Genomic DNA, 27,699 nt, shown 5'->3' with positions numbered 1-27,699 from the left:
AGCTACAATGCTCCCTGTTGTTGCGCACCACAATTTTAGTACACAAAACAAACATGTTTTTTGTCCCACTTTTGGGACGTCACCGGCGACCCAGGTTTCCAATTGGTCTCCTGATGCCCAATTAACTTTCGCACATGGTTGTTTGAGACTTATACTCCCACATATCGGTTTACATTTTTTTATCTGCTCACATAGTTCGTCATGCGTCTTTGGTTATGTTTACTACAGACTGACATTGTGAATTTCATCAAATAAGCCTGTTGTTCCTCATCAGTTAATGACTGACTACCTGTTGATTACTGCCGTGCAAGGTCCTCGCTGAGAGAACTGCGGTGTGTTGCCATAGATACATCCTAACAGCTCCCACGATACTCAGCCGACATCGTGGGGAAACTGCAGACACCCGTCTGGCTTTCATCTTCACCTGCTGCGTAGCTGTGCACACGAAGCAGATAACTCTGCACCGTTTCCTTTGTAGCGAATTGAGATTCTGCAAAACTTGTGCTATGGATAGTTGTCACTTATAACACCGCGGTACATCAACAGTTTCATCCCTATGGTCATATTTTTCATTCAGAAACCTCCTCCTTTTGCCCTGAACGCTTTTTGTGTCCAAACTGCCGAACTCGAAGATTTGCGTGCCGCATCCAACTCCGCTCAACCTTACACATTTGTCCAGGATGTACCAGCTCTAATGTCATTAAAATGGCCTACAGGCTTTTGTCTCGCAATTGGGATCAACCTGTTGTAAGTTTATTATAACAAAGCTCTCTCTCTCTCCGTCGCGCGCCAGCTTGCTTTTACGCACAACGATGAGCTCGGAGAAGCCAAACTTTCTGTCACAGCCCGTCGTGAAGAACATTTTCATGTTCCGAAACGGCGATCCTTACTACGACGCTCGCCGGATTGTGATAAATCAAAGGAGGGTGTCCAACTTTGAGACTTTGTTGAGAGAGGTGACCGGCGGGATACAAGCCCCATTTGGTGCGGTGAGAAACATCTACACACCGAGAGGAGGCCACAAGGTGGACAGCTTGGAGAGCCTGCGGAGCGGGGAGCAGTACGTCGCTGCTGGGAAGGAGAGATTCAAAAGGCTGGAGTAAGACTAAACTAACGTTTGGATTAATAATACGTTCAGATGGTTTTTCTCTCTGTAGCTAAGCCTAAAGAATATATATGCATAAATACTGGTGATACAACTGTGGGTGACCAGGGTCAACCCCTCTGTCAGTAGGCTATTGCATGCAGGAAGTCATGCTGGTCAGTTGAAATAACTGCTAATAATTAAAATCTCAGTTGAAATACACTGCTCACACACTAACTGGGTCATGGTCTTAATGTATATGTGACTCACCAGTTTTGCACCACTGTTGAGTGAGAGAAGTTTGCTCAGGCCTAAAAATAAGTGGACTTATGCTGCAGATAATGAGATCAGTGCATCAAGTTATTTATAGAATGTAGTGGTGAAGCAGTTGAGTGGGAAGGTATTCTGGACCCATGAAGTTTGTATGGGGTCACCATGCTCCTAGACATTGTTTTTTTTTAATTACCTGGAAAAGATGTGGATGCATTTTGTATATCCTCTGCTGCAGAACTGATACCGAATATATAATGAACTTGCATAGTCATCATCCTCTTGTCCCTTTCACTGTATAGGCTAACACATTGTTGCTTTAATACCCAGAGGAATTGTCTGGAAAATCAGTTCTAATGCAAGGGAAGATAAATACACAAATGATTTACCAACTAACCATTTAGTTACAGTAAATATGTTTGTCCTCATTATGCATAATGTGGTGCTGCACAGTGGGTACGGCTTTAACTGACTGCTAAAATGAGAGGTAGCAGAGACGTTATTTAACTGTATAACTGTGAAAAAAAATCAACATGATGAATATCTCTTACTATGTTAAAAGTGTCAGCACAATCACACCACTAACTGATGAAATATAGTAATATTTCTTAGTTTGTGAATTATGATATACCCCTGTTAAAAATCAGAGCTGGGTGTGACTAATTTAAGGCTTACTTCACTTTATTTTGTCTATAGTTATCTACAGATTGGCTCGAGAAGGAAAAGGATGATGCAAACTCTTCCAATGCAGGTATGGCGAAAGTGTGTTTTGTCAGAAAGTCACCAGTGTGTTAGTGCAAGTTAATCAAGAAAGGTAAGTTCTTGTTGAATGCATTAAAATGTCTGAGGTTGAAAAAGACTTGACCTCCGCTTTATAACGATTAATGAAATATGAATCACCATGTAGGAACTGCGATGCCTAATGAAAGTGTAATAAAAGAGATAAAAGTGCGAACAAGAGAAGAAGAAAGGCAAGAAAAACATACTGCCATGTCACTGTGGCACTTCATGAAGGTACAGCTGCTAATAGCTGTGCCTGGAATACCCAATCTGTGTAATCTTTGGCATCATATTAAAACAATCTGCAGAGATGGAACCTGTTTACATAATTCACATAGTCTTGTCAGTCATCCAGACAGTATCAGGGTGTGATGCATCCTTGCATGGCCTTGCCAGGGAAGATCCTCGGGTTCTTCTCCACCTCCGGATCCCTTAGCTTTGCAGTAAGAAACACTAGTAGCCTCAGATGATTCGACAGGAATGTACTGGATAAAATGGGTTTTTTTCTTTTGAATTTCCAGCTGTGTAAGCTCAGTTATGCTTCAGTAGCCGCATGAGAATGAATACCTTAATTACAAACATACGTCATTGTCTGTTATTTTATTGCATTACTTTAGTTATTTTTTAGAGACTAGTTAAACCCTTCACTGGTTGTGTTTTTATGGCAAGTTTTCAGTTATAATACCCTTACTCAATCCAACATTTCGACATTTTAAACTGCCCCAAAATGCATGATACATGAGGATTTGGGAACATCACCCCTGCACTCCTGCCCTCACCCACAATGTAAAGGTTTTAGAAAGATCATTTAAGAGAGGTGCAATGTTGAGCATTCCTCTCTGTTGTTTTCGATGAAGAATCACTTTGTTGTCGTCTCGGTGACCATGCATTATTTATTTATGGATCATAATCATCCCTCCTTTCAATGCATCTTTAATCACCAGCTATGAAGTCACGGCCAGAACAAGAGCAGCTTAAAGTCAGGTAGCCCACAGGCTCATCTATTTTGAAAGTCGACTGCAGGTCCCCTTTCCAAATGAAAAGGTTGTTTTTTATTTGTTTATAATGAAATGTATAATAAGGAAGGCACAGATGTGTGTACTAGCACCCAAAACCTTATTAACTCCGTTCATGTTGTTTTGGGGTCAATATGGCGAGAAATATATGTGCAAAACTTTTACATGCAGAAAAAAACAGTGGGTCACAGAAGGTCTATTCTGTGCTAAAAGTCTGCAGCCCTATTTATTTAATTATTTATTTTGTCATTGACTTTTGTCCCTGGTGTGTTAACTGCCTCTCTTCACTTTAACATGTTAATCATACAAAGATAATCAGGAACTGCTCTCTGTGTTCTTGATTTGGTCTTATCACCCGCTAGCAAGTAGCATATTCCTCACAGATTACCTTGAGGACTTGTTGTTGCTGCTGTGATTGTGTTGCGAGCATGCAAAGGGCCAATTTAGTTTAAAAGGACCCTGTCTCCCCTTCACCGCCCCACTCAACCTGCTTGATTGTGCCAGTTCATGACGAGAACTCTTAGCTGGCTAGATGGTTGGCAAGTTTGCTTCTTTTATTGATTTTGGAGCATTTTAGGAAGGACTAATTACAGGAGGGTCGTGGCCTCAGGCGTACCTTTCTAAATGTGGCTGATTTTGACCACAGCTCAGAAGTCACCATCAGACAATATGCTGCTATGAAGCAATCATTTTTCATGCTCATACTCTTTTTCTATTGTTGTTTCATATTGAAATTAGCTTTTTTGAGGAAATGGGATGACCTGCTAGTTTCACTGATGTTAGTATACGGAAGGAGTGTTTAAGTGAGATGAAAATTGGTCATAGTGATTTTTCACCACCAGTCAAGATGTAGTACCTCGTTATACACAAAACCCTTACATCATAAATTAGTGCTGACTTTTTGAATTGATTTAGCTGTATCTAAAATCTGCACTCTCTAGACGGAATCGAGTGGGTGTGAGATGTAGTAAAGTTCATGAGCTGCATTGAAAGTACATGGTATTTCCTTGGTGTTGTTTTCCTGTTAAAGGCACCTGCTACACTGTAAGTTTCATCGTTTTGCTCATTAAATCTGTGCAAACTTTGCACTAAGTACAAAGTGATGGTGTACACGGACACTAAAATGAGCTTTAGGGACTATTTCCTGCTGTAGCATCGAAGAATCTCACATGCTTGTTTATGTTTGTTCCTGGCTTGGATTTGTTACAAACTGTGTGGCATATACTCCTGATAGCTGTGCCATCGGTGTGTGTGTGTGTGTGTGTGTGTGTGTGTGTGTGTGTGTGTGTGTGTGTGTGTGTGTGTGTGTGTGTGTGTGTGTTTGAATGATTAGTTCCTTTCTGATGAGCAGTTGGCACCTTCCCTCTGCGTGGCAATGGGGTGAATGTGACATTTTGAGTGATTGGAAGACTAGAAAGGTGCTATGCAAGTATGGCCTGGTCACAATTGGGGAGACCGAACACAGAATAAAATTTTGTGGTTCTTTATTCCATGACTGTACTCAATAAGGGACAGTGTTATTACTGTAATTTTGAGGATCTAAGATAGTTGCAGTTGTAACATAACAAAATAATTACTTTTCCCTCCTGCTGTTCTTTTTCTCTGATATCATAGGCATCTGATATCAACTGTCAGCTTTAATAGTGCGCTTTAATACTCAAAAAATACCACAGAATATGAATAGTAATACATTTTATTTATAGGTGCCTTTCAGAACACTCAAGGTCACCTCACAAAACATAATAAAACAGTAAAGCAATAAATCGATAAAATTAACAACTATAATTACAGAGCATAAAATCAGGGTACATAACAGTTACTGTAAACAGACTTAAATTCACTGTCTTCTGCAGATAACTGCACCTAACTAGTAAACTTCAGGTATTAGCTGTCTGTAGACATTAGCTATATCTAGACATAAAAAGTGGCATAGTGCTAGTCATTTGTTTGTGTCTACTAGAGTGCCAACTTGGGAGGCACTCTTAAGACAACTGATGTTTAGTTTTATGTGTCGCCTGGACAAGTCAGAGAATCATATCATTGAAGCCCTAGTCAGTCCTCTGAAAAGCTGCTATAGATACACTTCTAGGTTAAGACGACATTGGTGCAATAGTCTGTATATCCTAGGCTAATATGGAATTTGTATGCATGTTTTTTTATTTTATTTATTTATTTTATTTATGTATTTCCTTGTATTGTGTACTGTATGATGTGTTATATGGACCTGTGTCTGCAATAAAGTTATTATTATTTCCCTAGCCATTATTAACTCTCTCTGGACTCTAGACATTAGACAACAGTAGTGGCTCTTTCTAAATAAAGAAAATAAGACAGATACAAATACAAATAACCACATTCAGTAAGCCACACAACTCATATAGTTGTAACTCAAAGTAAAATGCTTAAATTCACTGTGAGACATAAAATACATTCATGCTCAAAATATACTTTTACAAACATTTTTACTGGAGCTCAAAACTAATGTTACATAAAAACAAGTGTCATCAACTCAATCATTCCAATGTGCAGCCTGTGCTCCAAAACACGTCAACACACATAAATCTCCTCTCTAAGTTAGACAGAAACTGTACAAAATGGACACAGCTTATTTAAACAGTCAGATTACACCATGAAGTAATTCTGTTTATAATTACGCTGACCCCACAGTTCAGTGTTTCCCTCAGCATGGCAAAGATACAACCTCGTTTACCAATCTACAGGAACTGGCAGGAATACAAAATCATCATTCTTCTACCTCAGTCTGCAAGCTTATTCACACTCTTATGCGCTAACATTGACAACTGTTTTTGTACTTTGTTGAAGTTTATGGAGATATTTGTCCTGCACATAAACCAAAATGCGCACCTGGGTAGCCGCTTGTTTCTCTGTAGGCTACTGCCAAAACTCTGCGCTCTCGCATGATCTGACTTTTGAGCTGCTGTTAAAGTAACAGTGCCACTTCAAAGAAAAGGGAACTCTATTACAGCAGTAATCCCATTCTATACACCCCAAATCCCTCTGTTCCCCTGTTTTACCTGACTACACAAGTACAGTTCATTTAATGTTTTCGGGGAATTTTGATTATTTTAATTATGTAAATTAAAATGCATTTTAATGTTAAATATTCTTCTGTGTTGTAATACCCCCTGACCTCATGCCTTGTTACTGGTACACCCCTGAATATGTCCCACACCGTCACACCGTCACACCTGCATCGCCAGAGAGCACTCACCGACCCCAGAAGAATTTTAATAAATCTACCTTTAATATACCTTATCTCTTTCTCTCTCTCACAGGATCTAAGTGGTAGAGTCACAGTGGGTTACCAGGTGTTATGGGACAAAGCCTGCAGTGCTCCCTCTTTGCAACCTCACAACCTCAAAGGATTACAGAGTGCTCATTCTTTTGCCATCACAGAGATGAGAGACAGATTATTTTAATGTGTACTGTAATAGCTCTTTCTCTTAGCCTTTAGGGAGAAAAGCTGTTTGATGTCACATTATCTTGCTTTTTTTTAATACCATTTACTGAAATTTCTCACAGCAAAGAAAAAAATCATTAAAAAGATAGATTTAGATAGATTTTTAAATAATTAAATGAATTATTGTCCACAATATATGCTACATCTAACTGTTGCCACTCTTAGTGGCTCTGACTCTCCAAGCAGTTCTGTTAGCCCTGCTATATTTAGGAGCTGCAGTTTTTTTTTAAATGTTGTCCATAACTAACTGGACTCCAGTGTCAGCACTGCTCCCTAAAGCAAAAGTCCCTAAAGTTTGCACAGGTCTGTTGTTCTGAGAAATGAGAGCTGTAAATCCCAACTGGACACATTGATCTAATGACAAGCTTTCCAAAGCAGTCATAGGTTCCCTGTTATCAGGATCCAGAAATAAATGTTGTTTGTATGTTTGACATACAGTATGCACTCTTTGGCATATTTAACTCTTTTTATCCTTCTTTTCCAGGCCAGACCGCTGCCACCGAAACGGATCATTGTGTCAGCTCGATTCCTGAAACCCATCAAGGAACCATGTACAATATTGTACGTTAAATTTCCCCCATTTCACACAAACCATTTTAAACTGTTTTGCCACAATCCCAACCAATGGATTTTGCCTATAGTTTTCAGATTCACTTACAAGGATATCTTAGTTTGTGTCTTCAATATAGTATATAATATGTATACAACTCTCAACTCCGCAGATAATGTCATGGACTGCTGATTCCTGAACTCACAGTATACTCTTGAACTTCAAGGGATACCCTTGGCTTCACTGAACTCAGAGGGACACTGTATACTAAGTTTTGCTTTAACCATGTGTATTTTGTTTACTTTAGTGTTGTAGCAAATGGAGATGTCTTGAACCCCGCTATGAGGCTGTTGATTCACCAGAGGATGCTTGGTCAGTTTGACAGAATACTAGAGTTGATCACAGAGAAGATGGGTTTGAGAGTCCTGGGGGGTGTTCGAAGGTACAGCCTAAAAAAATGCTCACTTCACATATGGACTGTATTTTTTCCCCTGCGTTATGATATCATGTATGTCGTTACTTGTTAACAAACAACTCGAGAGCAATACATGACAGACATTTCAGACTTACACCACATGTTCTTCCATTATAACAGATGATCTCATTAGATTTTCTCACACCTTGCTACATGAATTTGCATATAAATGAAAAAGAAACAGATTTTCTTTAAACTGCTACACATCACAACTTTTGAATAACTTTGCTCTTGTGATATATGAACAGAAACACACAGTATGTTGACAAATGAAAACAGTATGCACGGGTCAATGTTTTAACTATCTTATAAATTACTTCATACTAATTATGGGATATATTCGGCAACTCAAGTGCATCTTGTTTTGACATACTGGTACATTTTTTTACGTTATGCCTGTTTCTTAGTCTCTACAGCTGTGAAGGCGACCAGGTGACTGATGGGAATCAACTGGAGAGCAGTCAGCTTTATGTGGCTGTGGGAAGAGAAAGGTTTAAGAAGCTGCCATACAGTGACCTTCTCTTCACCAAACCCAGAGGGACAAGGAGAGTCAATGGGTAAGCACCGCACTATAGAAAATATATTGGAGTAACATGTTGTCTACAGCTTAAAGTTAGAAGTGTTTTTAGTCACACATCTGCTATGTTATGTTGTTATTTGCCATTGCAAAAATATTTTTAAAAACTCACTTTTACAACATGCATGTATCTTTGGAATCTATTCAGAAATACACTGTTTATTAGAAAAGTGTTCTAAAGAGTATTCTATTTGTTTTGTCCTTCCTCATATAGCACAACCAAGTCAGCAAAAGAATGTTGTAATTGGATGTGCCTTTATAGCTTTGGACTTTTCATTTTATTTTTCTTGCTTATCTGCACTCACTTATCTTACTTATCCGTCCTGCAGAACACATATGAAAACCTTTAAACTGACAAATAACTTATTAATTTAACAAGATTGATGAAAAAGACACATTATTAGTATCCATCAGTATGTAGATTCCTAAGTCCTTCATGAAGAGTTGTGGAAATTTAGTACTATGGCTGCCAGGGATGGTTCTTAGAGACCATTGTGCTCCAGTGTGGCAGCTAATGACTCCTTCAGGACCTAAAATCTGCTTTCAACCCTCCTGAAACCTTCATCGCTTACCTTCAAATATTATTTTAAAGATGGATAATTTGGTGCACGTGAATAAAAATGTTGCCTCTCTTGGTGCCATGTTTAAATCATTTTACAGTTTATTGAAATAAATGAAATCTGGAAGAAAATGTCTAAAATTTACCATTTCATATGAACATACACAAAGCTATGTAGCTTTCTGAAAACACAAATGTTTTAGCAGGCTTTTTTTTACTATACTGATTAATTTAAAAAAAGTACAGTGTTCATTTTCAGATTAACTTTATTTCACTTTACAAAATTACATTGCTAATTTCAGGTGCGTGTGATCATGAAATAATTTTTTGTCTGTTTTGTTTACAGAATGAAAGCTTACTCCCTACCGCCTATCTACAGATTCTCCAAGCAAAATGGAAATGTAAGAATTGCACATGAATTATTAAGATTATTTTATTAAATAAATAAATAAATTAAATGAAAAATTAAAAGCTTGCATACTGGACGTTACTAATTAGCACAGCATTCTTGAACATATACCAAGTAGAGGAAAGTATTTGATTGTCTGTATCATTTAGTTGCTTTGACTTTATTTAATAAAGAACATGGATGAAAGATTTGGAGTAGAAGTGAGTCTTCAAATGTTAAAACTTGTTCAAGTGTATAATTTGGCCTTGTTGTCTGAATAGTAAAAACAGTTCTCATTTATTCAGCCCTGACAATATTTGGCCTTAACTTTGAAAGCAAAACTGTGAGCATTCATTTAAAAAATGCCAGGTCATGAACTTCAGATAAACAGAAGCAGAGAGTGTTGATATTCCCATGCTGCATATGCTCTAATTGTTGTCAAGTTTTTCGCCAACTGAACTTGACTTATATTTCCTCCAGAGTAAGTCTATGGTACGATGCAGCGATAGTGGCGATGGAGACTCCAAGGCCTCTCCTCCAGGCCAAAACAACAACGAACACCTGTCCTCCATCGTCAGACAGATCTCTCAGGCCAAACTCACCTCCCTCAGGAAGAAGAGGAGTGGACAAAGCATGACCCTCGGCATTTCTGATAATGGTAAATGCAGAAACATGTGGAGCAGATTGGAATGGAATATGTTATACCTGCTAATTCCAAATAGGCCTGACGAAGAGAGTGTGGGTTTGGAGCTCAGCAGCACCATATTCAAAGTCAGAACAAGGAGATACAACTGTAGTTCCTATTTGTGTCTTTTTTGTTTGAGTATTAGAGATTTGTTGAACAATAGGAATTTTATTCAACAATTATCTTATGTAAAGAAAAAATTGCTGTTTATAAATCCATGATAAAGTGAATATATTCCTGGGTGGATGCATACATATGCGGCTGCGTGTATTTGTGCAATTACGAAGGTGAATGCGTGGCTCAGAAGACAGAACGTCACTTCTAACAACAATGTCACTCTGTCATACTGTCACTGCTACCCGGCCTTTTAATGTCTGTATGTCTCAATTGTATTGTCCCATAAATAATTACTATAACATGTGGCACAGATAGGCCTTTTATGCAATTATGATGAGTTAGACAGATATATGATGTAATGCATGGCCTTTGAAATCTTATGTAACCTGCTACAATCTCAAATGCCCACATAGTGGCACTGTTGCTCTGCAAAAAATGTAGCAAGTAATATTGAAAGTAGGTTTAGCATGATGACATTAACTACTACTACAAGAAACACATTACATCATCTTCTGGAGTTATTATAATGTCCTGCAGAAACTCTGTATCTCTAGTGAGTCTTTACTTTTGTCCTCATTGGCAGCTGGCACTCCTCTGAACATTAAGATATTTAGTTGCACTGGGACCCTAACAGATGTTTTCCATGAATGGTATACGCATTTTATGTAACAATGTGCGTGGGAATTGAGAGCATTTTACTGTAAAAGTGATTTAGATTTTCTGCAGACGGCCTCTGACATTGTTGTAACGCCTACTGCGGTATGAACCACATTACGTCATCTTGTGGCTCATGATAGATGTTGCCTGTTTCGTCGTCTGGCAGGAGAGTTGACAGCCGAAGCCTAAAGGAGCGTGGAGAATTGTGTCTGTGGTTCAGGGGAGCTGGCATTTTGCATCAAAAGAGTGGGATGAGGAATGTGCGTGTGTCTTTGTCTGTGTCTGCACGTGCACGTGTGCTTTTGGAACCTGTAATGTCACCCTCAAAATCCTCAGTACATCAGATTGCATGGCATGTCGTATTACAGGCAGAGCAAACCATGTTGCATTATTGGTCCCCTTGGGTGACATTGACCAAAGATTAAATTAACAGACAGACAGCTTGGAAAACAAGATCAGGCATTAGACAAGATTGTTTGAATGGCTTAGAGAGCATATCCCGTTATCATGCACCGTTCACTGTTTGACCTATTGTCTTTTTCAAATGCTGTCATTCTTTTCTTAATAGTTCCCCTTATTTGTTTGGCTTAGTATTTGAGTGTAGTATATATAATACAGTCTATGTATGGAAGTTATGGTCTCTGTTCATGGTTCTGAACAGACTTTTTGTAAGAGACAGGAAGTTGAGGTTTACCAAAGGTATCTTTACTCTTTTTGTTTCTCTCACAAATTATATCAATGCTAAAATGTTTGTGCATGTGGCTGCTCTAAAGCAAACAAGCTGGAGTCATAGCTGCCCACTGGCTTACCAAAAACAAATGAGTTTTGTACCCATTAGCAGCTACATTTAGTGCTGTGGTCATGTTTGTCCGGTTTACTTCTAGGAACACAGCATTCATATCCGCATTTGTTGAGAGATTCACAACAACAGCACATACGTACATACCGTTGTTATTTTCCCTTTGGGAAATCCTGCCCTGGCTGGGCATGAGGTAAACAGACCCGTTCTGGTGCCAAAAGGAACATAGCCAAAAAGTTGACTAGCAGAGGCTGTGGAAAGGACACAGCATGAAACCCACACTTCAGATCTCCGGTGTGCTGGAACACTGGAATGAAAACAAAAGATTATCATAAAGGTGTCATGTCATTATAAATGTATTTCTGAGGGGGTGGTGGGGGAGATAGAGCGATGCACAGACTGAAAGAAGAAGAGAGACGAAAAAAGGCGAATGAGACAGAGTGGCCGCGTAACTCGAGATTCTCCCTCTGTTCCGTGCTGACTCTGTTGTGACATAGAGGTTAGTTTTCGTGTGTGTGTATGTGTGAGTGTCAGCATGCCAAGTCCCCATTATTCACTGTCTATCAGCTGCTGGGAGCCAGACTGAGGTTAACTCCAGCAGTTTCTGTCTGGTGTATTGTAAAGCTCCTGACTTTTCTGCTTCATTAGAGTGAACACAGTGGTGAGTGACAGCAAAGACAACGGGAGAGGCAATGCAACAACTCATGCAGCAAAGGTCATGGAATGAATTTGAACGTTCTATAACAAAGACATCTGGCTAAGAAGACTTAACCAACAAGACATGTTTGTCACCCAAAACAGTTACACTTTAAGCAAGCTCTTTTAAATTGGGATTGACCAGTGTTAGCTTTTTCTTTCAACAACACATCCATGTTCAGGTTGTATATAACCAATTAGCAGGTGTTGTTAACCTCACACTGGAAATGGGACATTCATCAGTGTTCCCTTTCATAAATGGACCTGTGGCCAGTTCAGTTAATGGCTCCCTTGAGAAGGAAGGAGAGAAGAAGTAAAAAGAGAGGCAGCAGGAATGGTAAAAGAGAGAAGAAGAAAATACAGGTTATGGGGCATAGGATGTAAAGAGAATGGAAGATAAAAGAAGGTTAAATAAGAGGGAATAAAAGGTTGAGTTGATGAAGGTAGAAGGGAATTATGACGATGGAGGAAGAGGGAAAAAAGAGCACAGGTGGAATCAAATAGTGACCATGATGAATAGCCTGAAATGGTGGAGCATGAGCATCGAAAGGGGAGAAAAAAAGGCCCAGAGATATTGAAGGGATGGGAGGGGTTTGGATAATTGCCTTTCATTTGGATAATCTCCCCATTTAGAGTCATCAAAGCAGAATTTTACTTGCCTTTGGCCCTTGCTGGGGCCAAATTGCTGCTCTGAAAATCAACAAAAGAGCATTGCACTTTAAGAAAGAAGGGAGAGGGAAAACACAGCAGAACTGGAAGGAGAAGGGCGTCCACTGACGAGGGTGTGTCTACTGATTATCAGGATTCTTGCATGCGTTGTCTGTGTCTCTGCATTAGTGAGAAACCACACAACTATTGTGGGCCTTTTTGATTTTCAAAATGATGTGTGTGTGCGTGTGTCTATGTCAGGTCTATTTTTAACATGTTTAGTATCTTTCAAAATAAGCAAATTGGCCTCCTTTATATAATGGTGAGAATATGACCAAGAATTACAACATTGATGATACACAATTGCTGCTTTTACACGCATATGTGTCCGGATTGGCACAGACAAGAATGAGGTTAGTTGATGCAAAGTATAATCAACACATAACATGATGTAGTACCTCCTATGGATTTCCATGCAGACTCAGCAGCCTGTAACTCAGTAATATGGTAGAAACGACTTCGAAAAGTGTAACAGCAGTTCCAGTTAATAGTACATTTTACAACAGCAGGAAATTAGACACACACACCCAAAGGTCTTCATCCTGTGCTCTTTCACACACGAACACCTACAGAGCAGTTTTGTATCTCAATTGTGCGGTCTCCAGTTTCAAATAACCCATGTAACACTGCCAGCGCTGAAGCCTCAAGGACATACACTTTACACAAAAGCTCATGTTCCAAGTAGCCTGCTGCCTTCTTTTCATGTACTGGGCTCCATCTTTGAATGTAGCAGGAGCCAATTCAATTTATGCTACATAGTGGATCCACATTATTTTCGTTGAAGGGATTTTGATTTGAATTGCGGGAAGTTTTAAGTTGACGTATTTTTTTAGAAAAACTCATTTCAAAAAAATCTAAATGGAAACATTCTTGGTATTATTTGTTAGTTGAATGTGAGAGTGTGAGAGCGTGTGTGTGTGTGTGTGTGTGTGTGTGTGTGTGTGTGTGTGTGTGCACATGCACAAGCCATCCAGACAGATCAACCTTCTGCCTCTGGTGTCATAAAATGTGATGCTGCCTTGGGGAATTAGCCATGTTAGCATATGTATCTGTAATGCCTGTCAGAGTGAAATAGGGTTCAAAACAGCGTTGGGAGGCAGGAGACATGTACACAAAGAGGCAGTGTGTCTTAAATCGTGTGCCTGTGTCAAAAAAAAAGAGGCTCAGCAGCGAAGGATGAGAGATGGCAACATTTAAGAACGTCTTTTTCACCTCTCTTTGCCAAGTTCTTAGAAATTGTGGTTTGTGTTATGTGTGTTATGTGTGTGCCTGCTTTTCTGTGCATTCGTGCAACACACTCATATGTCACATTTCAGACAACACGGCCATCCTTACCAATCCCTCCTTCATTCTTCCTCTCCTTTCATCTCTCCTTTTTAACTACAGCAGAAAAAGGTTCTTCATGACCCTTTGATGCAGGATTACTGGATTAAAGAGCAGGGTAGCTGTGCTAATCTGCTGCATTAATCTGCTAACAAGTGTTTCAGCTGTGACATACAACAGAGCCGGCTGTGACATATGAAGTATAGAGTTAAAACGTGTGACACTTTCAATGACGCATTTCCCCCCATTTCTGTCACTTCTAATCTAGCCTGCTTTGCGTGTTTTTGGTTGTGTTTTTTATTTTTTTTATTTTTTTATTTTTTTTTAGCTTGAGCTAGTAGATGCACATGTGGAGAAGTTGTCATTGGAAAATCTGCAAGATTTGTATCAGACAGAGACACCAGAACAGCGTTGCCATTCAACCAAAATGGTAAGGGTAAATATGTGACATTTTGTGGAGATCTAAAGTTTACATCACTTGTTGGAGCAAGGCTTAGGAGGGCATCTGGAGTTGCTGGGTTGCCATCATTATTATAATGCATTTGGGAAACATTTTCAAATGTTGTGCATTATTGTCATTTACCCGTTTTAGTCCAAATAATGCAGTTTGGGGTGCAAAGACAACATGAAAACATATTGCAAAACTTAAAATAACATCAGCACAGTGCAGATTTTACATGATAAATGAGTAGAGTAATTACTTCCAGTTCAGAGAGGGATCTGCTTGTGTAAACAGAACATCAACATCATGTTAATGAAGTTATTGGTTAGGAAGACTTAAATTGCATTAAAAATAGCTGTATTTTATAGCATGCAATTATGGTTTTTTTTGGTGTGTTAAGAAAGAAAAATCTAAATTTTAAATGTTTGTTGATCTTGCACTAATGACAGAAGCCAGTCAGAATAAAACCTTTGTATAATCAAGAGTCTTGATTGTAAGGTTTCAGGCAACTGTGAGGAAAGAAAGAGAACAAACCATACATTATTAAAATATTAAACTGAAACCATGACCTTTATAAATATTCTCTGCCTGTCTGACTGCAATATTGTTAGAGGCACTTTCCTCTGATTTAATGTCAAAGCTATTTAAGCACATGGCTGCACATACTGCAGATGAGAGGTATTTTCTGCACTAGGCTACTGAAAAAGTTAACTTTAGAGATAATGGATGGTATTTATTTATTCAGATGTGCCTTGGAAACAAATATTAATATAAATGATTTTATACACAAGAAATACTTCATAAAAACAGTGCATTCAACATGTTAAGGAAAAATATACTTATAGTATTTTTTGTTCTAACCACAGTATCCACAAGGCTTTTATTGAAAGCCTTTAAATGGACACTAGCAATTTAGCATTGCCCTTTCATAAATCTAGGTTACAGATTTAAAAAAGAAAGGTCATAATTGTAGCAGCTGAGGCAGCTATATCGTGACTCAGCTCAATAGCATATGTCAGTATACAAGCTTCCTCCAAAGCCAGAAGACATTTTACAACAGTTTTGTTTTTTTACTGCTAGAGCTTGTGATAGGTAAACTGAATCAATGTTGTGCTCCCTTGATATAGTACTTGTGGTGACTTTTGAGTCACTAATTTAGTTTTTACAGAGTAGTAGTATGATATATATGGTACGTTGTGCTTAGCTGTGATATGGCGGATTGTTGACTGCAAAAGTGTTAGCAAATTTGTTTGTGTGACGCTAAACATGAAGGACATGTTTACAGAGAACATTACCCTAAGCCCAAATCTAATGTTTCTCTTGATACTTTCACTGCTATGTTGCCTTATAAACCTATTAATTACATGAAAATGTGTTGTGTGTATGCATGAGAGAGAGAAACAATGTAGCAGTAGCAGCTGGATAGTTTTTCTGTGTCACATCACTATAAACTCAACACCAACAGGGCCTTTCTCATGGTGGCCGGCACACAGCTATTAAATATTTTAACAGGACCCTGGTCAGTGATTGGAGCACACTTGCTGAGTGGCAACATTTCATAATTACCATTCAGAGTTACTACCCATGTTGTTTTACACCCCACTGTAACTCAGCCATGTGCTGAGTGGGTTAAATCCACTGGGTGTATATAAGCAACATGCTGTACTGAATGGTGATATACATTCGGTGTTGTGTCAAGTGATTTAGATACATTAAGTAGTACGTCAAGACTTGAGTGATTATTTAACATGGCAGAGCTAATCCGCCCAAAGCAGAATTGACTTGTCGCTTGTGGAGGCCATGGTAACGACTTTTCCATGCTTTGGTTTACAATCAGAAATACAGTGTGTATTAAAACGGTGATCTTTATTTATTTAGAACTACAACTTGGGGATTGATTTTTCAGAAGTGGCTTTGAAAGAATAAAGATTCTGCACCACTCTAGCCAAAACAAAAAAAAAACACAGTACACAGTAGTACTTTTGACCATGGCATCCAAAGCATGTCCAAGAACCCAAGAACACATTTTCCCAGTGTGCTTGTAACGCAGATGTCAGCCTGTCAGAGCTCACAATGTCTGAGTGTCTCATGATACATCAGCAACAAAAAAGGATCCAATAACAAACGTGTATTCCATTAAGTTGTGATAGAGGCTTGGTTTTGTTCGGCATTCCTTTCCTTACAGGAAAAGCATTGGCAAAACAACCAATTGTTATTAACCTACAGTTAATATAAGGTGGTCAGTGAGTGCACAGTAACTGCTGGATTCAGAAATGTTTTTGATGATGTTATCATGCAATAAGTAGGCTACAATGAGATAAATTCAATTATTTGAGATTTTGGTCTTGAGATTTTCAGTCCTCTTACTGAGTTAAAAACCCTCACTGAATTTTCTAGTACTCAAGACTAGAGAAAGCTTTATTCAGTTCAGTATGTTTTCCCAGAGGTGTCACAGCATGGAAAATGTCTTCTAATCTCAGAAAAATGGCATAACAGCTTCCAGAGAAACTGGAATAAATGATTTGGGCATTGAAAACATTAAAAACAGCAGGTTTCTCCAGCACAGTACCTTCAGAGCTGTTAGAAGCCACATACATCCTCAATAAACCTATTCATGGTTCTATTTGCGATGGGGAAAAAACATATTCATGCACTGGTCTGCTACAGATTTCCTGTGGAGTCAAAAACTTGATTGCACTGCATTGTATGGCTTTTACTCAGAAATGCTTCCTGGAGGAGTGAAAAAGCTTTTCTGTGAAAAGATACGATGATAAAATGTACAATGTGGCTTTTTTATTTTGTCCAACAAATGAAAAGCTGCATTCACATGTTGGCTCACCACCCGACTCCCTGCCGAGTTTAAACTCATTGCTACATTTTATGCAAACAAGAGAAGACTTTTTACACTGTAGTATAGATTCAGGGTCTATCTGAGCAAAGGAACAACAGAGGGATTGTTTCTGCTATCATAAATATTGCTATGTTAATAATTAAGCTTAGTAATATAATCCATTTGTGATGGACTGGCGAACTGTCCAGGGTGTACCCCGCCTTTCGCCCAATGTCAGCTGGAATTGGCTCCAGCCCCCCCGCGACCCTGTACGCAGGATAAGCGGTTGATGATGGATGGATGGATGGATGGATGGAATATAATCCATATATATTGAATGGAATAGTATTTACATCATGTTACCTGGTGTAAACTGCAGATTGGATTGGGGTTACTAGAATTGGATGAGCACATCAAATGTAAACACAGATCAAAGCAGTGCTGCACAGTGTTACTGTATATTGCTGAGGTGTAGACATGGAGACCACCGAAGACCTGTTTTTTGTTTTACAAACCAGTCCCCTAAAACTAAAACCCTGCACCAGTAAGGCCGGATATCTGTGTTTGCGTGTTTGTAAAGAGAGAGGGAGATGGTTTGCTTGTTGCGGTGAGGGAGGTTGTTGTAGTTTACTACCTGCTATCGCTACATCTTCATGTGTGTTTTATTACATTTCTCTGGAAACAACAGTCATTTATAACTTTGCCTTTCATAAGAATGGCAGCAAGAGCCATTTATATGAGTAATTATACCCACTTACAGTTGCATCCTTGTTTTACCTCACACTGATGGATGAGATGTAGCACTATTTCGGAAATATGGGTGTGCTCTATATGCGTTTGTGCACCGGTAGTGTGAAGTGAAGGAAGGAGTAGTATGTGTGGTTTTGTCTGATTATAAAAAAAAAAAGAGGGATAGAATGACACATATCTGCACACTTACACATATACACAAAACTGTGTAGCCATTTGGAATGCCAGGACCCAAATCTACTGGATTTAATGAAGAGGAAGAAGGGGAGATTCTAAATATTGTGTTTAATTTGATTTAGCATTTTCATGAGCCGGTGCCTCATCCTCAAATCATGTTAAGATGTTTAGAGTCATAGCAGCTCATCCACTGCTTACTGCTTACGCTCAATCGTTCGGCCCTCGCTGTTAATGAATGCGGGCGATTTCCATAAAATATTCTTAAAGAGGTCCGTTATTATTACCATAACGTTTCATCTCCCACCATAGCTAAACTTCAATCAGTTTTGCATTTGAAATGCATTAAATGTCTCCATAAACTCTTCTAATCTCTACCCGAGTCATTTTTCTTCTTTAACTGGTATGTGTAGAAAGGGAAACTAATATTAAAGACATTAATTACACTGTTTCTGTTCTCCCCCTCTTCCTGCCTCACTCTTTTGCCGCTTATTTTCTGATTGAAAATTTCAGTCTCATCCAGTGTTTCAAAACAAGTGTGTAATTATGTTGTTTATCAGAGCGTATAGTTGTATTCCTCTTATGATGTTTTGGGTTAATTACTCCAAGGCCTTTGATGCACATGCTCACATGAAAACTAAAAAAAAAAAAAAATAACATATTCATTTTGCACTCCAACAAACCTGCCTTGCTGAGCTGATTGCTTCAATAGAAATGAGTGTGTTGCTGGTATGGAGCTGGGGTCTGATGTCTTCGTTTAAACATCAAGATCCACAGTATCACTACACAGTTGTTTAGACAGTAAAGTATGACATACATTTCCTCTTGGGGACTATGCAAGATATGTTTATTTTGTTTTTTTTCTTTCAACCAGTCTACTAATTTGCTCAGTCTGCATTACACATTGTGTCCTGGGTGGAACAATCTTGACTGCAGCTTGCAACTTTGTTAAAACTTTAGCAGATGAAACCAGTCATTTATCTTATCAAAAAGAAAATGTGGGGCCCATATCTCTCTTCAAGTCAACTTTGACCTGACCTGAGGGAACCTCTTTAATGGGACTGGATTATGTTTCTGTATTTCTGTGTTTGGGGATATGTACAGTATCACCTTAAAGCAATGGAACAACATCTGCCTTTTTATACATGTGATGATTATTAGGATGATTACTGCACTGGGGATAATAATAATAGTGATGAAGGTGGTTGTGATCTAATGTGACATTTGTATTCTGGACCTTCTCACCACCTTGAACTCTCTTTGGCACACTTCCATTGTCTGGGGAAGTTGTTTACTTGCCTGAAATCATCTTGAGTGTTTTTCATCTTCGCCACCAGGTGTCACTCTTGTGCTGTGCCTGTGCAAGCCTGAAAACAGCTGTGGTGTGAAAGATGTATTTTCAACATTTTTTTTTCAACAAGTCACATATTGGAGGATGAATAAAAGTTCCCTTATTTAAAGGAGATGTTTTATGGATTTCTGGAATGATGTAATGGTCTTTAAAATAAGTCAGCACATAAAGGAATATTAAACCTGTACAATTACATAAGTGAAAAACAAAGTGATTGTAAGGATTTTACATCACTAGAGTGGAATTAGATTCATCTAAATTAACACTGTGCTGTAATGTGCAGCGTTTCTTTGTATTCTGTATCATTTAGTCTTTTGGGGCCTTTTCAAAACGGACTGTCACTCTTTAAATTTAAATATTATTCATGTCTTTGATACAATTCATGTCATTTTATTACCTCTCGGTTTTGTTTGATTTGGTGTAGAAAAGTCTGTTTGGATGTTCATGGAAACAAGTTTCTGCCACTATATATCAAAGTTTCCTCCTCACTAGAGGAAGAGCTGTCCAGGCTGGGCCTAGATCCTTCTCACAAGTGGTGTAACAATAACTATCATAATAGAAAGTAAACTCAGTCGCGCATGTCTTTACTCCCCTGCAGCAAAGTCGCAGACATCAGCCCAAGGATCGGTACGTGATGTCACCGTCACACAGAAGCGCTTCTGCCGGCTACACATACAGGTCTGTGTGTGGCGGTGGCGTCACTCACTGACCCTTCAGAAATGCTTGGGGAAATGTAGCGTGTGTGGAAGCTACCGCTACTCGGTCAGTAAAAGAGCTTCATTACTGAAAAGCTATTTGATTCAGAATGTAGTTAAACTAGTAACAGCGCTACTTGTAGCGACGCTCCTGCCCAACACTGTAAATTTTTAAGTATTTACAGCAGGGTGACACCCATCACTCACTTTTCACATTATATTGCCCCTAATAAGCCCATTCAGGGCAAAATATCACACATGCATAAGGATGAAACCCATGCATATGTCATAATAATATTACACTGAAACATGCTTTGACTGAACTCCATTTTCTGTAAAATCAGCCCATGCTAACACTAACTTCCTTTGCTTAGATTCTACTACTTTCACTGTTATCTCTGCATTTCCAGATGATATTGAATCAAAGGCTGACGATGGAAACTCTAAGGACAAGACCCTTCAAGACCAGCCAGCTGAAGAGGTAAACATACAGCATACATACATAATGGATTATTAGGAGCTAACAATGGCATCTTTGTAAAGAGATGTAGTTCTACAGTCTTTCTGACCTAGCCTCTCATTAGGGCACACAGCAGGCACACTGCCTGACATAACTGCAGGTTTCTTTGTTGCATGTCAGTCTTCTCTCATGATACCTGGAAAAACTAGAATAAACCTTCTACAGGGTTTATTCTATTTTGGGATGCATATATTTTTGTATCTATGAGCCAAAATGTCTATTTGAACCACTTTAACTCAATGATTTAAGAAACAGAATTCATATTATCTATAGTCCATTGTTATTTATAGACTTTGATTTGTATTTGTACTAATACTAATTACAATTATATCATTATGTAATACATATCACCCAATGATTACAAAATAATAAATACCTATTGTTTTATATACCATGGTGCATTAGGGAGCCCAAATGCTTGCTGGTTCTCCACTATGTATTGCATTTTGATTTACATGCCATAAAAAGGGTCTTGAAAAAAATACATAATGCTTTGGCTCCACTTGATTTGTAAGTGCTCATGACTCAAAATGCTGCCACTCTCTCAGAGAAATATTGTAAACAATCCAATTACACTCTATGCCTGTTAAAATATTTAGAGCTATAAATTGTTCCTGTGGTATTATTGCATTACAGAAACCTGCAGATGATGAAACTTCTGCAAGCAAAGAAGAAAATGAGGAGAACCAGGAGACAAATGGTCAAAAAGAAGGAGGGGAAGAGGAGAATGAAAATGAAGAGCAAAATGATGAAAATGAGGTAGATGCAACAGCAGGATCTGAGGAGAAGGAGGAGGGTAAGAGTGAGGGGCAGGGGTCCAACAGTAGCAACAGTGATAAGACCTTGGACAGTAAAGAGAAAGAGGATGGAAGCCATACATCTTCTGAGGGTGAAAAGAATGAGCAAGGAAAAAATATAGAAGAAGAGAAGCAAGATAGTGAGAGTGGAAATGGGGAGAATAGCAGTAAGGACCAAGTTAATGATGTAGACACAGGAGAGACAAAAAACAGCGATGACCTGGGGAAAACTCCATCAGATAACGAGACAAAAGAGAACGATGGCAACAGAAGTAGCAACAGTAACCAGGAAGAAGATTTGAGCAAAACAACAGAGGGAGCTACCAAAGAGTCAGGAGAAGAAGAGAGACAGGTGAATGGAGAGGTCAGTGGAGAAGATGATGATGTGGAAAGTGAAGCAGAGCTGGACATGGGCGAGACGCATTCAGCCAGTAGCAAAGATGCCACAGCAAATGGAGAGAATGGGGATGATGATGATGATGGTAATGATAATAATAATGACAATCAAGATTAAAGCAAGAAAAAGGATGATTAGGAAAGAAAAAGAGAAAGTACTTGAAAGAGCAGTGCTGAAAATATTTAGTATCTAAAAATAATTGGCAAAGCGAGGCATGTAAAGAAATATTACTAGATGATAGAATCTGGACTGAAAATAAACAGTGTCTCAGAGTCTGTTGAGCAGATGATTGTGATGATGGAGACAGAGGTGCATATCTATAAGTAAGTGATAAATGCAAATCATTAAAAAACTATCAACATTCCAGGTGTGTATTAAAAGCTATTTATTAAAACATTATTCTTAACCTTCATGGCATAAACATACAAAACAAATAAAAGCTATAGTAATATATTCTTATTTTTCAAGACGTACTGTTTCCTCTTTGGCTGCTTTATTGTTTTGGTACACTGTCTGTGAGCACTGTAGTGAGTACTGTTGGGAAATTAAAATGTAGTTACAGCCTCGCATTCACTGTTTTTAAAATATATATTTAAAGGGGCTATGTGTAGTTTTCAGCCGCCTCTAGCAATGCGGTTTCAGATTCAAGCTCATGAGCAAGCCAAAACAGAGTCCGAAACACAGCAGACAGCATCACACAACATGCTGGAAACTCAGGTGAACTCCCATTTCAACATTATAGTAATATTTTTATCAGTTTGACGTTTAACTAGTCCATGCTCATTGCACGGTAATTTTACAATGACTGCATTTAGACGACATGATACAGTATGTCCGTGTTAGGTTGTCCACCAATAACTAGTTGTGTATCTTGCACTGGAGGCTCAGCAATGTCACAGCTATATTTATTGGATGATAACGAAAACGGTTAGTGAGCTAGACTGATTATTATAAATAAGATTGTTGCCACACTTTACAACAGCTAGATCATAGTAAGTAACATCACTGTGGTAAATGGCTCTTCCACTGTGGTGTCTTGCACCGTCATGTTGTATTATTGTATTATGTGGGTCACGGAAATTGCAGCTACTGAGACTGGCAAAAAGCTGTGTATCTGAGTATCAGTAAAACAACAATAAATCTAAACTGAACATTACGAAGCAAATAATGGTAGATTCATGCTAACAATAGCTGGCTGCTCCTTCCTTGCTATCTAAGTTGAGCCAACTAAAGCACAAAATCACAATATAGCCTATTTCACATGCTTTACAGTAATGTTAGTTTACCAGTCTAATAGGATGAAAGCCAACAGAGGTCTCTCCGTGACTGTGAGGTTACAACACGCTCACAAATATACAGTAAAAAAATGATTTACTGATAAGTGATTTCATTAAAAAAAAACTATATGTAGCCCCTTTAACAGGTATGATTACACTAATTGCTTGTTTTTAAAGATGTTTTTGTATGTATGATATTTTTGTCTATTTCCCAAAGCAAGTGATACAAATTTACTTTTAAAGTAAGTACAATAAGCTATGTGAAATACTGTAACCATACTGCATGTGTCTGAATGTTCATCTAAATCATATAATCATGAATACAGTTTGAAAGTCTTATCTGTAAAGCTGTTGGAAATCACGATGTTTCATCATGTAGCCCCTATGTCTTTAAAATGCTTTAGTAAAACATACTTAGCTCCCTCTCTTTATCACTGTTACCTCACTCTAAAGTGACTCTATTCAAATTTGTCAAAAAATAATGAAAATATACTTAAAGGAACATTATGTAGTAATTTTATCTAAATAAATAACAGCTTCAAAATCATTTTGATGGTACGCTGACTTGTAATAGGGTGATTAGCCTCTCTGTCATTACCACTCCGGGCTCTCTACACCAGCTACTGCTTTATGTAACATTGAAATCACAGGCAGGACATTTATCACAGCAGCGGATTGCTTTACAGCACCAACACAACTTTTCAGCAAGCAAGCTGAAAGAAGAAGCAAAAAGTATATAAAGTTCTTTGGAAGAAGCTAGTAATCTCAAAGCTCAAGAGCGAGAGACCAGACTCTCGCTCAGACAAGAGTAACTGGCTTTTACTTGTTGCCATAAGCTAAAAGAGCTGAAAGGATTTCAGACAAATGTTCAGCTAGCTTTCTTTCTGTAGTAAGTAATAACTTATAATAATAATAATAATAATAATAATAATCTTTATTTGTAGAGCACTTTTCAAAAACAAGTTACAAAGTGCTTTAACAAGTGTAAAGACAATAATATCCAAAAGACAATAATACAAAAACAATACAAGATAAAAGCAAGAAAACATTGAAAAGACTAAAATACTCATTTAAGATAAATATAAAATAAGTAAAATAGAATAAAATAAAAGGGATAAAATGAAGTCAAATAAGATCGGGAAAGGCTCTCCTATAAAAGTATGTTTTAATAAGGGACTTAAAAGAGTTCACTGACTCAGCCGACCTGATTTCCTCGGGCAGGCTGTTCCAGAGCCTCGGGGTCGTGACTGCAAACGCTCTGTCCCTTTTAGTTTTCAGTCGAGACACTGGAACAGATAGCAGACCTCTGCCCGAGGATCTCAAGGTACGTGCTGGTGCGTATGGGACTAAAAGGTCAGAAATATAACAAGGCGAGAGGCCACGAAGAGCTTTAAAAGTAATCAATAGAATTTTAAAGTCAATTCTAAAACACACTGGGAGCCAGTGTAATGAAGCTAAAATAGGAATGATGTGGTCATATTTCTTTGTTCTGGTTAAAAGCCTGGCAGCTGAGTTCTGGACAGTCTGCAGTCGATCAGTAGATTTTTGGGTTAAACAAGTGAAAAGGCTGTTGCAATAATCCAGGCGTGATGAGATGAAAGCGTGTAAAATGGTCACGGTGTCCATTTTTGCTATTTCTAAGTTGATAAAAACATGATTGAACAAGCTTTGTGGTGTGCTGCTCGAAATTTAAATTACTATCAAACCAGACACCAAGGTTCTTTGCAACAGGCTTAATGTGATTTACTAGGGAACCAGCAGATGGCAGTATTTGTTTTGCCATCTGCTGGGACCCGCTGACCAGGATTTCTGTTTTGTCTGAGTTCAGCTGGAGGAAATTATTTGACATCCATTTTTTAACTTCACAAAGGCAGTTGTTAAGTGAACTCAGCATTCCAGGGTCTGTGGATCTGACGGGCAAGTACATTTGTGTGTCATCAGCATAAATATGAAAAGAAATACCATGTTTATGGATAATATGTCCAAGGGGAAGCAGATACAAGGAAAACAAAATGGGTCCAAAGACCGACCCCTGAGGCACACCATATTTAACTGGACAGAACGAAGAGACATAGTTGTTTACAGACACACAAAACATCCAATTTGACAGGTAGGATGAAAACCATTTTAGGGCCATACCAGAGATCCCCACCCAGTGCCTCAGTCTGTCTAACATGATGTTGTGATCAATGGTGTCAAAAGCAGCGCTAAGGTCCAGGAATACCAGGACTGAGCACATGCCTTCATCAGCAGACATTAAAAGGTCATTGGTGACTTTAAGCAGGGCAGTCTCAGTGCTGTGGTACTTCCTGAAACCAGACTGAAACTTTTCAAATAATTTGTTATTTTCCAGTACAGTGAGCAGCTGTTTGGGCACAATTATTTCTACAATCTTTGCAATAAAAGGCAGTTTTGAACTTGGTCTAAAATTTTGTGGGAGGGAGGGATCTAAACCAGGTTTCTTTAAAAGTGGATTCACGCAAGCCGTTTTAAAATAATCAGGGACACAACCAGTAGATAGGGAGCTGTTAAATACAGAGATCAAATGAGGCCCAACAGAATCCATTACTTTCAGTACAAACTTTGTAGGTATTACATCAAGTGGGCTGGAGGACACTCTCATTTGTGATACTGTTTTTAAAAGCTCAGACAAGTCGATGGGATAAAACTGGTTAAAACTCTCTTGTTGCTGGTGAGGGACCTCTGAGTAAGAGGCCGTGGGGGTAATAGAGGCTCTGATTGACACCACCTTATTGGTAAAATAAGATAAAAACAATTCACAGTCATCATTACTTCCAGCTGAGGCACAAGGAGGGGTTGGGTCTACCAGCTGATCCACAGTCTTAAACAGAAACCTGGGATTGTGTTTATGTGTAGTAATGAGTTCAGAAAAATAGTGTGTTCTTGCATCCTTAACCATGTTATTGTAGTTAATTAATAAATCCTTCCGACTGAGGTAATGGACTTGGAGACTGGATTTTTTCCTCTGCTGTCCTGCATTCCCTTTTTAGGCTGTGTTTTCCCTTTGACATGTTGTTTGAAGTTAAAAGAAGTGGCCATATTTAAAAAGTCAGTTGCATTAACATTGGTGGGGTCAATATTAAAATCGCCACAAAGAACAATTCTGTGAGTCTGAGTAGATAAAAATTCAGGAAGTTCTGATAAAAATCCTCCAGGGGGGACGATAAATTATAACAAATATGATAGGTTGCAACCCTCCAACTTTAAGAGTGAGAACTTCAAAGGATTTAAATTCATCACAGCGTACTTGATGACATTTAAAATTTTTCCCAATTTAGCCCACCACCACGACCACTGACCCTTAAATGACCCTTAAAAATCATTTAAGATAAAAGTCTTACTTGACAGAGATCTCACATTGAAGAGAGGCATTTTAAATGAGTTTGTTCTAGGTGCTGGAGTTGGTGCAGTTGTCCTAATCCTTATAAGATTACTATGATTGCTGTGTGGGATGTGCACATTTCGGAAAGGGGATGAGGAGATGCCGGTTGTGGGGTTCCAGAGCAGGACTGAGCAGAATATGCTTCAACACTGCGTGCGGACTGAGGATGGAGTGTGTGAGCTGCCGAGTGTTGTGTTAGAGTAGCAGTAACAGACCTGAGAGAAGGGCTACCCGACGGTGCAGGGTAGAGACGGCCTCCGGGGCGTCTGAGCACAGCCTCCTTCAGGATCCTTCAGGATCCTTCAGACCGGCGGCCCAGCCAATGACCGTTTGCCGCCAGTGCAGGAGATGTAGCCGGTGGAGGAGATGCAACAGTGTCGGCAGGCACTATCCGCCGAAAGGGATCTGTATCAGGGAGACTCGAAGCCACTGGATGGACCGGAGTGTCGTCAGACAGGGCTGCATAGCGGTTGGAGAGGCCGATGGACGGAGGAGAGGCAGCCCCATCCGAGCCTCTCTTGCAGCCACGGACCACCACTTCAGCCCAGGTTGACTGATGCTTCGGAGTCGAGCAGGAGGAAAGCCTTGGAAGGAGGGGTCGCATAGCACGGTGTCCTGGATGTTAGCGGTTGCTCTAAGAGAAACAATCTGTTTGGCTTGTACTGAAGCCACATCCATAAAGCCAGTCAGCAGGGAATCTTTCTCTTTGAGTTCCTCTGAAAGTCGTCGGATGTCTTCCATAAGGTCAGCAATCTTTTTGTTCACTTTCTTAAGGAGTGTGCAGTCCTCATGGGGCAGAGTTATCTCGGCTAGCATAACGTTAGTCGCCGGAGCTTTGTTGTGATCAGTAGTGTTGATAGCGTTTTTACTGTCATCTAGCTTAAAATCCATGTCGGAT

At 39.0% G+C, this 27,699-nt stretch overlaps 1 protein-coding gene across 1 annotated transcript; it reads left to right on the top strand.

Moving 5' to 3' along the window:
* Positions 1-246: 246 nt before the first annotated feature.
* On the top strand, positions 247-22,485 carry LOC119897881 (doublecortin domain-containing protein 2-like). The gene is made up of 9 exons (XM_038711900.1): positions 247-1,099; positions 2,051-2,105; positions 7,116-7,192; positions 7,489-7,623; positions 8,064-8,213; positions 9,139-9,193; positions 9,661-9,838; positions 20,818-20,888; positions 21,564-22,485. Exons 1-9 carry the CDS (start codon positions 813-815, stop codon positions 22,236-22,238), a joined length of 1,683 nt encoding a protein of 560 aa, XP_038567828.1. The 5' UTR covers positions 247-812; the 3' UTR covers positions 22,239-22,485.
* The last annotated feature ends 5,214 nt before the right edge of the window (positions 22,486-27,699 follow it).

This window comes from Micropterus salmoides, unplaced genomic scaffold (assembly GCF_014851395.1).
Source record: "Micropterus salmoides isolate LMB-PRFRI ecotype aquatic unplaced genomic scaffold, ASM1485139v1 Ms_hic_scaffold_11, whole genome shotgun sequence".
NCBI classification, from domain to species: Eukaryota; Metazoa; Chordata; class Actinopteri; order Centrarchiformes; family Centrarchidae; genus Micropterus; species Micropterus salmoides.
This window is presented reverse-complemented; position numbering and strand designations above follow the sequence as displayed.

Bases quoted from the DNA above. Each gene is read 5' to 3' on its own strand.
- LOC119897881 (XM_038711900.1), top strand. From the start codon at position 813: ATGAGCTCGGAGAAGCCAAACTTTCTGTCACAGCCCGTCGTGAAGAAC. The intron at 2,106-7,115 runs GTATGGCGAAAG...CTTCTTTTCCAG, and splicing joins TGCAAACTCTTCCAATGCAG to GCCAGACCGCTGCCACCGAA. The intron at 7,193-7,488 runs GTACGTTAAATT...TGTTTACTTTAG, and splicing joins AAGGAACCATGTACAATATT to TGTTGTAGCAAATGGAGATG.